We start from the raw sequence: 17,646 nt of genomic DNA, 5'->3' as shown, positions 1-17,646 counted from the left end.
GAGAGCCACCGGGATTTTTATTTTTTTTGCAGCAGTGGCTGATAGGATATTATCAGGAGGACCGGGGGAGGAGAGAGGGCAGAGGAATGGCCAATCAAATGTCATGATGGATTTTACTCAACTCCATGGTAGCCCACAGTCACATAACGATGGAGTTAGAACATGTTGTGTGGGGAGAACTTCCTAAAAACTCAACTGTTGAGTGGAGTTTTCACACTGCGTTGACTAATGTGTTGTCTGAACTGAGCCTATTTATTTATTTATTTATTTATATATTTATTTATTACATTTTTATACCACCCAATAGCCGAAGCTCTCTGGGCGGTTCAGCCTAGGAGTGAAGTTCTGTGCCTTCAGCTGTTGCAAACATTTCTTCTGAGTACAAGACCACATGAAACATTGTGAGCTGATTGATTTTAATGGAATTCCCATTTTGATAGATAGGCACAGACTGAGATGCTAAGATAGAAAACCATAAACCACAGACTTGTTTACTATTTTAGCCTGGATGTTATATACCTTGTACTCAGGACAAAACAGTCCATGCACTATCCAGACAAGCTTCCTTCAACTTGGCCTCCTGCAGACTTCTTGTACTTTGTGGTTTTAATTTTTGTGAATTGCCTAGAAGAAAGCTTTGGTTATCGGGCAGTATAGAAATGCAATAAATAAATAAATAAACTCCCATAATCCCCAGCCAACATGGCCAATGGCTGGCTTGGAATTATGAGAATTAGAATCCAACACATCTGGAGGGAGCCAGTTTAGGGAAGGCTGGTCCAGACCAGTCAATGGTCTCATTGCATCTTTGACTCCAGAAACAAATAGTTTCTATGACTCATAAACACCTACACACACACACACACACACACACACACAGAGAGAGAGAATTATTTGCACTTCTGGTTCATTGCTGTGTGCTCTGAACCTCATGCTGACTTCTATTGCCCTTTTGCCTGGTGGATCACCTCGTTTCCCAATTGGCTTCTTCCCCAAAGCAACTGGGTTGTAATAGTTTGGAGCCGATCCTTATTTTTCCAGGGCACCTATTAGCAAAACAGGCACCAGGGTAGCAAGAATAATGTACTGTTCTCTGCCATTTGATATTTACTCTCAGCAATAGAGTGGTTCTGTAAGGTCCTAGGCTTTGAAATTCTTCATTGGCAATAAACATCAGAGGACTAACTTACTTCCATCTCTCACCCAATGGGCATATTTTGTAATTAAATATGGCATGTGTGAGTAAGTCCTGTTTGTGAACTGTCATGTCCACTAACATCAGCACAAGCAATGTTTAGCATTTTCTGTTCAGTTAGATTATTTTCTTTCCACCTGTCAAGACTATAAACTCCAGTTTGCTTTATTATGCCTTGGTTAACGCTCTAGTACTTTCTCTTCATGCAGACTATCCATAACTGAAAGGGCTTCTAATGTCTGTTGCCCTAATACAGTGGGGACTCATGTGCCTGAAAGTAGGCTTCTGTGCAATAGCCCTCAATCTGGAGAAGGAGCTCCATGTCCATACAGGTGCTATACATCAGGGATTGGCAACTTGACACTCTCCAGATGTTTTGGACTACAGCTCCCAAGTTCCCTGACCATTGGTCATGCTGGCTGGGGCTTATGGAAGTAGTAGGCCAGAACAACTGGCAATCAACATGTTGCCTACCTCAGGTGGCCATCAGGTTCTGGCCTGATCCAGATGCTGGGAGGTGCAGGTGTCCCATTGGATTCCTCTAAGGAAGAGCTAGAGACCCCAACAGAAGATGCTGCCAGGGGCCTGAGTCCATCGAGGAGTCTGCTGAGCTCCCAGCCACTCAGGAAGAGGAGGATTCTGCCTCAGAAGAGGAGGCTGAGCACCCTACAAGTCCCAGAGAATGACGGTACCAGAGGAGGCAGGCCCAACGCAGAGAACCTCAACAAAGTGCCAGGCTTCAGCAGAGGTATACTCGGGAGGAAAGGGGTTCCTTGTGAATAGGACTGTGACCAGAGAGCTCTAATGTGCTGCATGGAATTCATGCCAGCCTCTTGTCCTTTTTCTTGCTTACCATTCAATGCCTGAACAAAATGTTGGACCTTATAGTTGCAGTCTAAACTACAAGTTATTCAGAGCCAATATTAGTGGTCTGTACAATGATCACTTGCAAACTATTTCTCTCTCTTCGCTTTACTTTACAAATAAAAAACCAATTGCACAATCCTCACTTTGCAGTAACAGACATCTCTCTTCCAAAGCAGTAATCCCAAATGTGAATGCGCAAACAATATATGTCGATGTGAGAAGTGTTTTATTGCAGTTCTCTTTAGCTATTGATCAAAGGCTAGGGGATGCCACATGGTATGCTCCAGATGTTTTTGACCACAATTCCCATCAGCCCCTGCCAGCATGTCCAACATCTGGAGGGCACCAGCTCACCTACCCTATTCAAAGGAAATCCTGGGATCTGGACTGAGATCTAAACCAATAGTTTTTTGGGTTTGTTTTTTTAATGGTTACTCTGTTGTTCAAGCAATGTTTGTCTCTGTTTGGGTTCATTTTGACATCTAGTGTTGCCTTTTTCATTTATATCTTCTGACACTCAACACCACAATTAACAGTTGTGTGATGTGTCATTGCCTGAATAGTCATTAATTGCTGTTAACACAGGACTGGGAAATATCAGCTGTCAGCCTCCTGTTTATTTGCAGCTGTGGCATGATGATCTAGCTCCTTCTTGTGGTGTTCTGCAGGTACTGCAAGACAGACAGACAATTACCTGAGCCAACATAATGTGGTAAATAGTAGCAAAATAAAACCGGCCTTCTTCTGGCAGGCAAAGTCTTTTTATTCAAGCAAGCCTTTGGCATGTAAATGAATCTGTTGGGTTGGGTGCTGTTTTTATTCTGTTATTGCTGTGTTTTTGATCAAGATTTATTTATCTGTGATTGTAAGCCAAATTGAGTACCATTATCTTGGTAGAAAGGCAGGGTATAAATCCTCAATCAATCAATCAATCAATCAATCAATCAATAGATAAAGCATCCTGGCTCCACAACAGAGGGTTTCCTCTTTCCAGTTTTGCAAATTTAAATCTCTCTGAAGAAACCTGAACAGCATATATTAAATTTCATTATTTATTTATACTTATTGCTGCAAGTTGCCATAAATATTATTGCAATCACTGAGGTTTCATGGTGTTCATATTGTAACTTGGAGAAAAGTCGGCACCCGGGATGTTGGCCTTGATGCTGGAGGTTGTTCTTAAATTCTGACTAGGATTCCTTTTAAACACAACTTTGATACTGGCCAATTTAAAATGTTCATTGACATATATGATTTAATACATTTCTCCCTGTGGCTTGGAAATATATATGGACTTCAAAGGTTGTTCATGATTGCTACAACGAAGATTGCAGCTACTCATTTTCTTAGATGAGATTGCTAAGGTTTCATTTAGTTATCTCGTACGTAGAATCCAATCACTCGAGAGTTGAAGACACACTGAATTTGCCATTTGCTCAGTAATGATTTGAAAGCATAGCTTATGAATTAAGTTGCATTTTAATTTATTTTTTACATTTATAACCTGCCTTTTTTTTTCATCCAAGGAACCCAAGGTGGTGTACATAATCCTCCTCCTCTCCATGTTAGCCTCACATCAACAACCCTGTGAGGCAGGTTGGGCTGAGAGTCTGTGACTGGCCCAAAGTCACCCAGTGGGTTTCCATGGATGACTGGGGATTAGAACTCGGATCTCCCGACTCTCAGTCCAACACTTTAGCCACTACACCACACTGGCTCTCATTTAGAAGAGATACATTTTGTTTCCTGACTGCATCTTCCCCGCTCCACCCTTCAAGTGCTTGGCTTAACATCCCAAAGAGCTTTTATGTTTTCGTTAACGATGAATGACAGGTGACAGAGCCAAACAGGGAGGGGGGATATTTTAAAACAATTCAAACAGGAATGGGGGGGAATATTTAAAAACAATTCAGGACTGCTTGTGTGCCCTAAAATTGGTTTATGCTGGTATAGACCTAGGATGCATCTAATTTTATAAGTTTGAGCTTTAGTTCCATCAGCAGGGCTCTGGAGCTTCACATTTTGCTCTTTGCCTGCTCATCTTGCTATTTCAATATGTGTGAAGACACCTCAGAATTTCTTAAAATGAAGTAATGTGCTAGTGTCCTATCCATGGGTTGCTTGCCATGGTAAGTGAACCACTAGCTGTGGCTTGTCTCTCCCGTCCCTCAACAAGCCAGAGAAATAACCCACAGTTCCAGAGAATCATAATAAGCCAGAGTTTCTGGTTCACACATAACACTACACAAACCACAAACAGAAGGTCTGTGGGTTGTTTAGAAGCTCCTGTTTGTAGCAGGAACAATCGAGAAGTGTGTACCAGCACACTGCCTCATTCGTGAAAACCCACATTTATTTTTTTTTTTAAAAAAAGTGGATTGGCGTTGCATGTCAACCGGTCCAATATGCATCCCCAACCCATACATGTTTATATGGAAGGAAGCTCCCTGGAGTTTAAAGGGACTCATTCCAAGTAAATGTGCATAGGACTGTAGTCTTTGTTTAATTAATTATAACATTTTTTTTGTCTCCATAGAATGTAAAGGTAGTGAAAGACAGTCAGGCAGTTTTTTAAATTGATCTGGGGATGAAGTAAAAAGCAGATAGTCACTCAATAAAAATATCAGAAGAGATTCACACCAGGGTGCATCTCCTCTAGCACTTTGTCAACCAAAGTAGCCAACCAGATGATCTTATGAATCTTATAACCAATGCTTGCTGGTGACAGTCATCTCACTCGGATTGTGCCCAACATGTGGTTTGAGAAACATCACCATTGAACTAGGAGGCTTGGATACTTATTAATAGTTATCTCAGCCCAAACAGATTTTTTTATAAGTCTTCAAGTCTAGTAGAACCCAGTGGAGACAGGTAGCTAACCATTATTCACAGTGTACAGAGATCTATGGTAGACATCTGCCCACAGATATAGCATATACATTTATTTATTAAATTAAATTTATTCAATTTATATTCCGCCCCATAGCTGAAGCTCTCTGGGTGGTTTACAAAAGTTCAAGGTTGAGCAGGGATTTGAAACGAAGTTATCTAGGTTAAGTGTTAACCAATAGACAACGTTGACACTTGCAGGAAAAATTGCATGTTTGCCATAATATAAGTGCCTGTTGAAGTGTCTTCACACTCTTAGGCCTTCATAGTTTGCTTCTTTAGTCAATTCGTTTCAATCATGCCTGTGAGGATTTTGGGATTGCACCTGAAAAGGCCATAGAAGAAGAAAATATGTGCCTTGTTCATTGAAAGTTGTCTGAAAAGGTGCTGTAAAAGAACCATATGCTTGATATAAATGTAGTAGTAAATTGAAATAAAGAGGAGCATTTAAAGTAGCATCATGAGGTAGCATTTACCACATTCTGTTCAGCTGTGATTTGGCAGGTCTCTCTTCTAAATAAAGTGCAAAGGGACTGTAATATATCTTTGCCTCCTGCACTTTATGTATAGCTCAGGGGGTGGGGGAATCTCTGAGCTCTTATGAATGTGGCTGTCGAGGTTGTGGAAGGGTCAGAGCACCAGGCAGCCAAAGGTTGGTACATGCTTGGCAGCGAGGTCTCTCAAGCCTCTCACGGGCTGCCAAAGTTAATGACTGGAAAGGATGTCCAACCTTCACTTCCTGTGGAAAATGAATAGCTTTCTTGTACTCATGTAGCTCTGGAAGCTGGTTATAGATCGTACTTGGCTGTATGACACTGGCACAGTAGTGTAACAGCCTAATAAACAAGTCTGCCTCAAGAAAGTTATCCTTACAGAAGCCAAGAATGGACGTTGTTTTAAAAACCAGAAAGTGTTGAGGTTTTTGTTGTTGTAGTTAGCTGAGTTTAGTAAATTTAGGCAAATTTGAGTTTAATATTATCTCGGATGTCTGGTGTGCCCTGTGCTGTATTGGTGTGCCTGTTACACCTCTAGGTATGCATTAGCCTGATATACATCAATTAATGTACAAGGAAGATCAAACACAGAACCAGAACCTGGGATATACAAATGAAAGGACTAGAGAGGGTGAATGTGGATGAGAGTGATATTTATTTCATAGGGTCCAGGGCTGCATGCATGGTGTTTGTGCAGTCTTATGTGTCCTGACCAGTGAAGGCCTGATCCCACTTGCATTGTCAGGAGTGGTTGCTAGGTGTTCCCCCCCCCCCCGGCCTCTTCCACATGTGCAGGTCTTTCTGGGAGCCTTTTCCTTTTAAGTGAGAAAGTAAAGTCATGCGCTGAGACTCCATTAGGTGGGCTATCTATGCCCTTGGTGCTCATACTGTGTGGCATGGGGGTCAGGCTTTGTCCCCTCTCAACGATGTCCCAGATTGCTTCCATGTTATTTTGCCCCATAAAAGTCAAAGAGACACACTGGCCTGATTCAAATGTAATATTTTCTGCTTCATAAACTATGTTTTATACATCTGGGAATAAGCATCATGCCTCCTCCCCTCCCTTCCTTTCACACTCTAGTTTCAATGTAAAGATCCTGGCTTAATGTCCTGGCTAGTTAACTGATATTAAGCTTCCTTGGAAGTTTAACACTAAGGATGTACAAGAATTTTGTTTCAGTTGGTTAAACATGAGAACCTGTCCTGTTTGCATTCTGAACAGGAATGTGAGCACTTTTGGGGACAAAGTTTGCACACTTGTGATTGTGTTTGCATTCACCCCCCCCCCCATTTGAACAACAACATCAAAAGCTTGAATTCAGAAATGTCAATGAGGCAGACTGAGCTTTGAGGTAGAACTTGGAGAACCTTCACCGAACTTGAGCCTTGCTGATTCTCCCATCCTTCCTCAACATTGAGGGGCCAAGAAGAGCTGCACAATCTCAATCAGGGCTAAGTGTGCATCTCCACAGCTCCTTTCTAACTCCTGAGGAAGGCTGCTACAGGCTTTATATTATAGACATAGAAGCCCTATTTAGAAGTTGCCTCCATTCATATACTAAAAGCATGGAGATATGTATTAGTCAGATGGTCTGAAAGGAGCACCCAGATGCATTCAGTGGTATGCAACCTGCATGATCAGATAGAATGCCTACATGTACACAAATGTACTGATGGTGATATTCCTTTCAGGCACTCCATCTCATGCACACAGGTCTGGGGACATGACCAGTGTGATCTAGCAATGTCTGGGTGGAGCCAGTGGGGCCCAGCAATTTTGGAGTCCCTGCTCCTCTCTCCATATACTTAGTGTACACTTGGAGGCAACTTCTGAACAGAGCTGCTAGAGTTATCCAATTCTTTGTACATCAGATAAATTGGTGGCACTCTCTGAAGGGGATTATCGTTCTTAACAACTGTGTAATCTGTTCATAAGAATATGTGAACTTTGGCACTATGGCAACAGCAACAAACACGATGTTATTGCATAGATTCAGGCAGATACATTTAATCACTTGGTTTTGTTTGTTTGTTTGTTTATATGTAACACACACACCCCTCAAAATATTATTTCAAATGTTCTCTGATGGTGCATTTCATAGCTATGCACAAAAATTATATCTATATTTGGGTATCAAAGATAGTACAATTTCTTTAGCTCTTCGAAGACAGAATGACAAGTAGTTCAAGAATGCTAGAAACCGTAGTACCATGAGGAAGCTTCCCTAATGTCCTGTCTAATGTTTCATGTTGCAAGCAGTTAAGCTCGCCTTCTCACACACTTTGAGACCACACAAATGCAGAATTTTTTATGCTTTTATGCTGTCATCTTCTTGGGATTGGTCTGTTGAGTCTCAGATAATTCTGGCTCCCTGGCTATGGTGTGAGCGGTTTGTGTTGAATGTTGATATTTTATAAAGAACAGTGGGTTAAGGGAGAGAACTTTTTAAGGAAATGAGTAAGTCGGCAGCGCGTTCCAAGAGTTCAGTTACTGAGAAGCATTAGCCAAGCTAAGGAGTGACTCTGTGAGGACAGTTGGCTGTGACTAATGCTCTGTCTGTTTTTCTTTAGATGTGATGTTTTAATGGCATCTATCCATCAGTGTAAAATCCCTAATAGTGAAAAATAATGGAAAGCCGAATGAACAAGTAAACAAGACAACATGTTTTGGCTCTGAGGCTGCCTCCCAACAAAGTACAGTCTCTGACAAGAACTGGCACCCTGACAAAATGAAGGTGGCTTTAATCAGTGGTGGACTTGCATCCTTTTATCTTCAGCACCATCTCTGTCATTTGCATGCTGGATGGGGGAGTGAACCATGAGTTTATTTATGCGTTGGCTTGCAAGGAATTTCTTTCAAAATAGAAGAGCAGAAGAGCTCCCTGGAAGACTGCACACAGCCGTGTTCTCACTTTGGTTTGCCCTATTGCTTTCTACATTATAATTGGAAATTGAAATATAAAACGGTGCAGCTTAAAAGCATTAGATAATTATCAGCTGTTGTAGCTGATAGTTCCCTTTTAAAATAGAAGCTTGTGATGGAAAATACAGATTAAACAAATACCACATCTGGAATGCAAATGACAGAGAGGATGGGAGTCAGCAGTGAAGTATTAGAAGAATGTGTAAGAGGCATGCAAAACTTTAAGCAGGTGCTTATTTAAATTGAAAATACCTTTATATTATAAATACTTCAAAAAGAAAATGTCTTGCACGGGTGAGCAAGTGAATCATAAAAGCAAGCGGAGGGTATCTCCATAGTCAGTAAACATTGTGTGTGTGTGTGTGTGAAAATGGTGAATGTCATTGAGAATTCCGTAAGGATGGGTGAGAAATTTGTTTGGTTCTCATTTTAATGGGAACTTACCAAATTTGTATTCTCCAAATATACACAGTTCATATGGTGACACGATTCACATGATTGGTAGCATCCACCGTGGTTTAAAGAACTACATTGCGCTGCAGTGTGTGTGCCAGCTGCTGTTGTGAATATTCAAGCCACAATGATATGGTGTGCAAATCTAGGCAGGACGGCTTCTTGGCATGGGTAACAAGCCACCAAGAACCCAGGGCTGTTCTGAATTGGTCCGCCAATTGGAATGTAGATATTCACCCTTTTTCAAAATTTTGTGATGCATTTTGCAATGCATCCCTTATATGTCTGTTTTTTTGTGGAAAACAAATAGAAGTATTAATTTAAAAAAGTGCATAAACATGTGTATAATATGTATATAAAAACTGTATACAAAAAGATGTATATATTAGGGAAACCAGCATCCAGAAATCATTATATTGACAGATATCGCTTGGAAAACACATGTGTATTAGGAAATGCATATATGAGGAGAAATGCACATGAAAACATGTACAAATTTCCTGAGAATTTTTTACAAAAAAATGCAAACTGATGTGGATATGGGTTGGAATGAACCTAAAGTTAGAAAAAAATAGTAACTGAGTAGAACTGAACTTGATAGATTCATCCATCCCTATATTTCAGCTGTTAAGTTTAGCTGGGTCAGTTGAATAGAAGAAGCTGCCTTACATTGAGTCAAGACTATTAGTGTAGCTCTGAACTAAGTACACTGTCTGGCAGAGGCTCCCCAAGGTTTCAGGCAGGGGGTCTTTCCCAGCCCCACTTGGAAATGGCAGGGACTAAACTGTGGCCTTCTGCAGGTAACACTTGTGCTGTATCACTGGCTCTCCACATGAGGTGTTACTCTAGAACTTCCACACATTGTTCTCTCACCTTTTATGGGACAACAACATGACATCATGATCAAACCATTAACTTGCTGGGGTTATTTCCCCCTGCACTGATTCCATGTCTTTTAAGACCTCAGAAAGTCTGACTTAACAAGAAAAGAAAAGAAGAAAGTATGGAAGAGCAGAATAAGGGAAACTCAAAAGACTTCACTTCCTGATTGGTTATAAATGGTTGGAAACTAGGGATGTGCACCGCCTTAGGCTGAAGCCCCAAATCTGAGTCAAGGTGGGCCAATTTGGCCTGCCTTGGCCTGAATATGAGGCAGTACTGGGTTGGCCCAAGACATCCCAAGGCCAAAGCGGATCAGTTCCGAAGGCCTTAGGGTGCCTCGGGCAGATTTGAAGTGGTAGTGGGCCGCTCCCCTTGCCCACCTGGGAAAGCTGGTGGGAGGTCAATCAAAACCCCTGTTGCCACCACTGCTGGCATTTACCTTTCCATGTGTCCTCCTCTCTTAGAGCTGTGATGTAATGGTAAGAGTCTCTCGTTTGCTCGCTTTGGCTATGGTACCAAAGTGAGGCAGGCAAGCCCTGAAGCAACTCAAGTTGAATCAGGGCTATTTCAGAGGCTCTGAAGTAGCCTCCGAGGTAAATCGGAGGACAGGGGGCTGTACACAGCCCTATTAGAAACACACTATGGGCACAAACTACCCTCAAGTCTCAAAAATAGTCAAAAGCCACCCTCACCTTGTTGACAACAGGATGCACCACATTGTTCATATCTATCCAAAAGAAAAGCTTTGGGGTGACCAAATGGAGGCTTAGGCATTATTAGGGTGCTTAATAACAACTAAACCACCATCGTTTGGTTCAGAAATAGAATTTGATTGGAGAGCCTTGAAAACAGGGCTCCTACTTTGAATTCCCAAGAAGATTTAAAATGGCTATGCTCGACTCAAGACTCTTGGTAGGAGCTTCCAAAGGCTCTAGGCTTCCTGCTTGACCACTACAATTGGACTCAAAACCCACAACTTTTTTATCGCTCGCAGTTCTCTGGAAGAGGCACTAAAATTAAGTGGAGCATCAAGCTAGGAATGCAGCATGAAGAACTGTCTTGGAAGTCTATTGAACCCCAGGTTCATTGTAGCGCTAAAATACACAAGCATGAGGGATGCTCCAGAAAAGAACCACTGCTGCCTGAACTATAGAATACATTTTAAAACAAAGGGTTCAAAGGGCTTGATGGCTCAGGGGATGGATCCAGGATGGATGAAATCAAAGAGAAGAATAGTTTGGCTCTTGGAAATGAGAAGACAGCTCAAGAGGTTTCTGGCCACTTGACTTGAGCAAAATCTAGTGGCAAGCCTAGTACAGTCATCAAAATAAAAGGTATCATGAGGGTTGCCCAGGTAATTACTAATAGCAGGATAAAAACAACACTCAGCCCAACAGATCAACTTATGACAATGGTTTGCTTGAATAAAAATGTCTGTATCTGCTGGCAAAAGGACAGTAGAGGTGGAACTAACCTAGCCTCCCTTGACAGGGATTTCCATGGCCTAGAAGCAGCCACTAAGGAGATCCTCTCATGTGTAGCCACCAAATGCACCTGGGATGGAGGAGGTATCAAAAGAAGTGCCTCTTATGAAGATCTTAAAATCTGGACATGCGTGCATGGGAGAAGGCAGTCTTTTGGGCTTTCTAGGATAACCAGTACTTTGATTTGAGCCTGGAAATAAACTGGTACCCAGTGAAGCTGTTGCAACAAGGGAGTCACATGGTCAATGTAACTAGCTCTAATCAGCAGTCTGGCTGCAGCATTCTGGTCCAGTTGAAGTTTCAGAACCCCATGTAGAGTGCATTACAGTAGTCCAAATTTATTTATTTATTATATTTATAGCCTGCCTTTTTTCCTCCAAGGAACCTACATAATCCTTCTCTCCATTTTATCTTCACAATGACAACCCTGTGAGGTAGGCTGGGCTGAGAGTCTGTGACTGGCTCAAAGTCATCTAGTGAGCTTCCATGGCCAAGTGGGGTCTAGAACCCAAATCTCCCAACTCCCAGTCCAACAATCTAGCCAATACACCACACTGGCTCTCAGATACATCACACAAATGGGATGTATCTAAGGCATGCGTGACTGTGGCCAGATCAGACATCTCTAGGAATGGGCATGGTTGGGGTACTAACCTGTGCTATGCGCCCCAGGCCACTCCCGAATCCTGAGCATTAGGGTTCAGGTCCAAGTAGGAGTACACCCAAACTCTGAGCCTTGGGCCATGGCTAGACCAGGCCTATATCCTGGGATCCTCCCAGGATCATCCCTGTGCATCCAAATGACACACAGGGGATCCCGGGAGCAGGCAGGGACGACCCCTCCATTTGCCTGGGATAATCCTTAGGTCTAGCTAAGGCCTTAGTTTTCAGGAAGAGTGTAACCCCATCCAGCACAGTTTGGATCCCTATTCCCTGATATGTCTTTTGAATAACCAGGAGCACTTGTCTATCTTGTCTAGATTTAAGCTTCAGTTTGTTGACCATTGTATATAGTCCATTACTGATACTAGTTTAGAACCAGAACAGCTTCTTTGGATTTAGATGGAAAGGGGAGATAGAGTTGGGTATCATCAGCATACTGGTGGCACCAAACCCTAAAACTCTGGAACTTCCGGTGGGTTCATGTATATGTTAAATAGCATGGGGGATACAATGGAACCCTGAGGTACACCAAAGACCATGGTGTCAAACAGGAATTCCCCAGCACCACCTTCTTAAATTACCCTTCCAAGAATGAATTGAGCCACTGTATATCAATGCCTCCTAGTCCCATCAGACACAGATGCCACAGAAAGATACCATGATTGATGGCATTGAAAGCTGCTGAAAGGTTCAGCAGAAGCAACAGGGACACCCCTAACCCTGTCTAGTTCCTGGAGAAGATCATCTAAACAAGATGACCAAAGCAGTCTCTGCCCTATAACTGAATACAGATTGAAATGGATCTAGATAGTGAATCTAAATTTGGATGTATTTTCTGCCAGGGTTCTAGTTGGCCAATTTAAAGGTAGCCTCATAGGTTTGCTGGGTATAGTAATCAGGCAGGCATTTGCCTTTTAATCTAATCCATGTCGGAAGTGTGTACACAATCACTCTGGCCTTGCAGAAACCATCCAGAGTTGTATTGCCACTCCTGGCAGTGTGGCCACACCCAAGTGTGGCCAAGCAGAAGTGATCAGGTGAACATGTAGTTGCATCTTATTCCAAAGTTAATATAGGGGTTCTTAGTGATGTCATGACAGCTTTGGAAGCAGGTATGCAGGTAGCTCTGCTAGACCAGAATTTAGGCACAGCATGAAAATATTGTTTTCTCACTAAATTTTTGTATAGTGGTGCTTCCTGCTGTATTTTGGATTGTTATCAATTTTTCTGATCTGGTATAGTTACATAGCGATTTATTTATTATATTTTGCTTTAGGGGCTTCTTTAGAAGATGTCCTTTCATAGATAGAAGGTGAACTTGCTCCAGTTTTCTGTATTTTGGATTGATTTAGAAAAATGATCTGGCATCTCCTAATTATTTTGGGGGTGATGGTTTGGATAGTTTACAAATTAATCTGAGATGAACTGGGAAGAGCTTGCCCATCTATATTTTAAACCTCATAATAGAGTAACCCAGTGTACTACAGCTTACAACAGCCAGCATGATCAAAGGCAAGGGATTATGGGACTTGTATTCCAAAACATCTGGAGGGCACCAGGTTGCCTACCTCTGTAGTTGCATAGGAAAAGTAAAAATAAGTTCAAAGATGGGCTTCCACTTGTGCAAGGCCTTGCACAGCTTGTGATGCAAGTGGAAGCATAGTAACTGCTATAAATCTACCCATTTAGAGCATCGTGTGATGCCTTATGTAAGGGGTTGTACAAGCAGTTGTGGAATAGCACTAGTGCAGCCTTCCCCAATCTGGTGCCCTCTGGGCATTGTTATTGTTTTTTTACTACAGTTCCCAGGATTCCTGACCATTGGCCATGCTTGCTCGGGTTGATGGGAATTGAAGTATCAGGTTGGGGAAGGCTACACAGGCGATAGTCTTCTTTTCACTTAAGGATCTTTACATCCAGTCCATTTTTATTATTATATTGCAAGTAGTAAACGGGGTAGAGATTTGCTCCTGACAAGGATCAATCACCAAGACACACTGGGTCTGTTCATGGTGGCTCCACAGAGCTTTCTTTTATACGATTCATGTGTCAGTGAATGCATTTGTTTATAAAACGTGTAGCTGATTTTTGTGTGTGCCTCTGTCTCTGATGAAGTGGGCTTTAGTTCATGACAGCGCATGCCACACGACTCTTTGTTGGTTTTGCTGCAACACAGCTACCCCTGGAAGTGGGTTCCCATCAGATAGCGAAGTTTCGTTCTTGTTTCAAATGTCATCTCTGGTTCAGTCTATCTCCTGCCAACTTACTTTCACTGTTAACATCTTTGCCCTAACTGTCAACATAGCATGTTTCTAGAATATCAGCAGTAGTTTCAACAATGTGACCTCTGTGTATGTGTTACTTTCACAGCCCTCTGTGGACGTTTCAGCACATCTAAACATAGGTGACAAGGCAAATGAAACTGTCTCACCGGAGCAAGCAATTGGGTGACTGTTGCATACAGTGAACTAGAAGCATTGTTACCCACAGGGTTGTGAATGACAAACCCAATAATCTTTTATACACACACACACACACACACACACACACACACACACACACACACACACACCCCTTTATCAATTCTTTTTCAATTGCTCCAGAACAGGGTATATTTATTTTGTAATTGTGGCATTATCAACAGTGGCCAACCAGTTGCCTATGGTGCTCCTCCATGAAAGGACAAAGTCCTAGAAGTTATTGAGGGATTTCCATGAACAGACCAGCGTGGGAATAATCTCTCTGAGTTGGAGCTCCCAATCCCAGGATAGTCATGGAACACATTTTGGGATCTTCATTGATCACTAACCAGGTTTTCATGATTATCTACTCTCATGGAGCACTCCAACATCTTGCAATCCATGTGCCCACAGGATTTTTGTTGCTCACCTTACTGTCCACTCATATTTTCAATGCGGGACGCATGCAGGCGATCCAATGTGCACTGTTGGATACTTCTCTCTCTCTCTCTCTCTCTCTCTCTGTGTGTGTGTGTGTGTGTGTGTGTGTTTGTGTGTTTTAGGGGCGAGAGGAAAGAATAAATCAAAAGGTACCTATGCTTTCTGGGGCATCTCCCAGGCTGCATTACTGCTAGGAAACACAGGTAGTTGCCAAATGGACATGCTCTAAATATGCTATACGCACACATACATACAAGTTCAAGTGAAATGTTTGTTTTCCTAGAAAATGATAGTAGAAACATGTGAATATGTATTTCTATTCTCCAGGTTGCCACTATTTGTAATACAATCATGCTGCTGTAAATTACCATACACCAGAACTGCGAATATATATACTTTAAGCACTATGAGTTTGTGTGTGTGTGTGATGGATAGATAGATAGATAGATAGATAGATAGATAGATAGATAGATAGATATAATTCTGAGAGAGAGAGAGAGAGAGAGAGAGAGAGAGAGAGAGAGAGAGAATACACACACACACACACACACACACACACTGAGTAACACCAATATCCAGCATGTTTTTCGGTCTATTTCCGTGAATCACATCAGATTGAAAGTGATTTTTGACAGGAGTTTTCTTGGCAGTCCTAAAGGGGCTTTTGCCTGGTCACAGTGACTGTGATGTTTCAATGTGCAATAAAATGATTCATTCAAGGTTAATTTTTTTTTAAAAAAATGGCATGGGGACAGGCTTTAAAAAAATGTTTAAAGTTTTATTTTTTGCTCTGACTCCTTAAAGAGGAATGTGGTTCAGAGCTCTGCTCACGGGTAAGCCAACATTTGTCTTAAGATTTTTTATTGTCTCTCTTTCTCTCCCCATTTCTCCCTCCACTCTGCAGATTTACACTGACTGGGCTAATCACTATCTAGCAAAATCTGGCCACAAGCGGCTGATCAAGGACTTGCAACAGGACATTGCCGATGGAGTTCTGCTAGCAGAAATCATCCAGATCATCGGTAAGACCTGTGCTCTGAGCCACAGCATGAGTTGACTTCTGGCTTAGGACGGAAAAGAAACATGCAGTAGAGCTAGAGCCAACATAACTGTGAGATGGGCACAGAATAGAGAGCCCGGCTTCAGCCACTTCAGTCCTCCAGATTTAGATATATTTATTTTCCACGCTATTACTTATTTTTGCAACACACACACAAATGGTTTGTGTGGGTATGTTTGTAAGTCTCTTGCTTCACCCTTCTTTCATGGCCAGGGAACTGTGTTTCACACACTTGGCATTGTCTGAAGTGAATGCTTCATTAAGCCATATGTCTCCAATGTGTGCATTTTATTAGCCGGAGTGGTTTATACTTTCTGAGATGCCTTGAAACTGTATCCTGATCCCACAAAGACAATTGTGGAAGATTTCATGTCAGCAGTCATTTGGCAGGGGCTGGGGAATTAGTAGCCACCTCCTTTGCACTTCCCTTTTGCATGATTTGTGCATGGGGAAGGAACTGCTGCTAACAAGAGAGATTGTGGCTAAAGGATTTCAGCGTGCTTCAAGTGAAGTCCAGCACCTACAAAATACTCGCGTGCCTGTTTGCTTTCTCTTTTACAGCCTTGTTGTTTACTCTTGCATTTTTTTAAACCTTCACTGTTTTCCTTCAGCAAATGAAAAGGTTGAAGATATCAATGGCTGTCCTCGAAGCCAGTCTCAAATGGTAAGAATAATATTTTTTTTTTAAAAAAAGAAAAGATTTTTGTGTTATGATGTCACATCTGCCCATTACCGGAGTGTGAACTAGTGGCTATTCGTTTTGCTTAATGTTGGCTATACTGTATATCTCTTTTTGCTTTTTTAAAAACATGAACTTGGTCCTCTCTTTTTAGATAGAAACTAGTTCAGAGGATATAAGGAGGACTGAGCTAATAGATTAATTGGGCAAATCTCTGTGTCCTTCAGATTTGTAGAGATAATTTCATTCCAGAGCTGCTTTAAAGAAGCAAATAGCAGGACCAAACTGAAGTGGAGCCTTTGTGTCTGGACTACTGGCTTGAAAGATGGGGTTTGCCAACTTTTAATGAATATAAATAGCTTTTCTGCTTGTCCACAATGAAGTCCAGTTACATAGCCTGACTCTATGCTTTTCAGAAGTGGCTCTTGAGGCAATGTGTGTTACTTCTGCTGGGAGTGACTGTGCTAAGAACTGGAAGCAGTGAAAGACAGTATAATATTTCAAGGCAATTCATCTACCAGCCAGAAGTGTGACTTAATATTTGTAGCCTTTATTGATGAGCATCGTCTGGGGCTATTAAGATGTTGTGGGATGTTGTGGAAACAACACTTGGAATCTTTGTCCTCCTGTTTCCTTCAGTTGATTACTTTATATTTGTTGCTGTTCTGTTTTATGATGTTTGTAGAGTCGTATCATATAGTTCCAATTGCTTAGTAGCACAATGGCCTTCCATGTGTTAGCTGCTAACCCATACTTTGGGTGAGATGTCTGCTAGATATTTGAGAAAGGAGCCTGGTAACATCCAATATGATACAGGAAGCTGGAGATGCTAAAATTAAGTGTTCATTGACAAGTTGCTTGCTGATGCAAACCTAAGCAACAGGTGGTGATGATCTTTTAGGGGAAAGACCATTTATTCAAGTTTATGCCCTCTCCCACTTTTCTTTTCTTTTTGAGGGGGAGACTATTTCCTTGTTTTAAAAAAAATCTTGAGAAATAGTTAAATTCAGAACCATGGCTCATAAACATCCCAGTTATTATTATTATTATTATTATTATTATTATTATTATTATTATTTATATAGCACCATCAATGTGCATGGTGCTGTACAGAGTAAAACAATAAATAGCAAGACCCTGCTGCATAGGCTTACATT

The 17,646-nt window shown here is 41.6% G+C and overlaps 1 protein-coding gene across 2 annotated transcripts in view; it reads left to right on the top strand.

The window, feature by feature from the left end:
- The window catches only part of NAV3 (neuron navigator 3), a 277,390-nt gene that overhangs the window by 41,998 nt on the left and 217,746 nt on the right, over nucleotides 1-17,646 (top strand). For both annotated transcript variants that reach the window (XM_063133851.1, XM_063133852.1), the window contains exons 2-3: nucleotides 15,655-15,772; nucleotides 16,422-16,474. In XM_063133851.1, coding sequence (XP_062989921.1) covers nucleotides 15,655-15,772; nucleotides 16,422-16,474 — 171 coding nt within the window. The remainder of the gene's footprint in view (nucleotides 1-15,654; nucleotides 15,773-16,421; nucleotides 16,475-17,646) is intronic.

The sequence above is a fragment of the Elgaria multicarinata genome, chromosome 9, assembly GCF_023053635.1.
Source record: "Elgaria multicarinata webbii isolate HBS135686 ecotype San Diego chromosome 9, rElgMul1.1.pri, whole genome shotgun sequence".
In the NCBI taxonomy this organism is placed as follows: Eukaryota; Metazoa; Chordata; class Lepidosauria; order Squamata; family Anguidae; genus Elgaria; species Elgaria multicarinata.
This window is presented reverse-complemented; position numbering and strand designations above follow the sequence as displayed.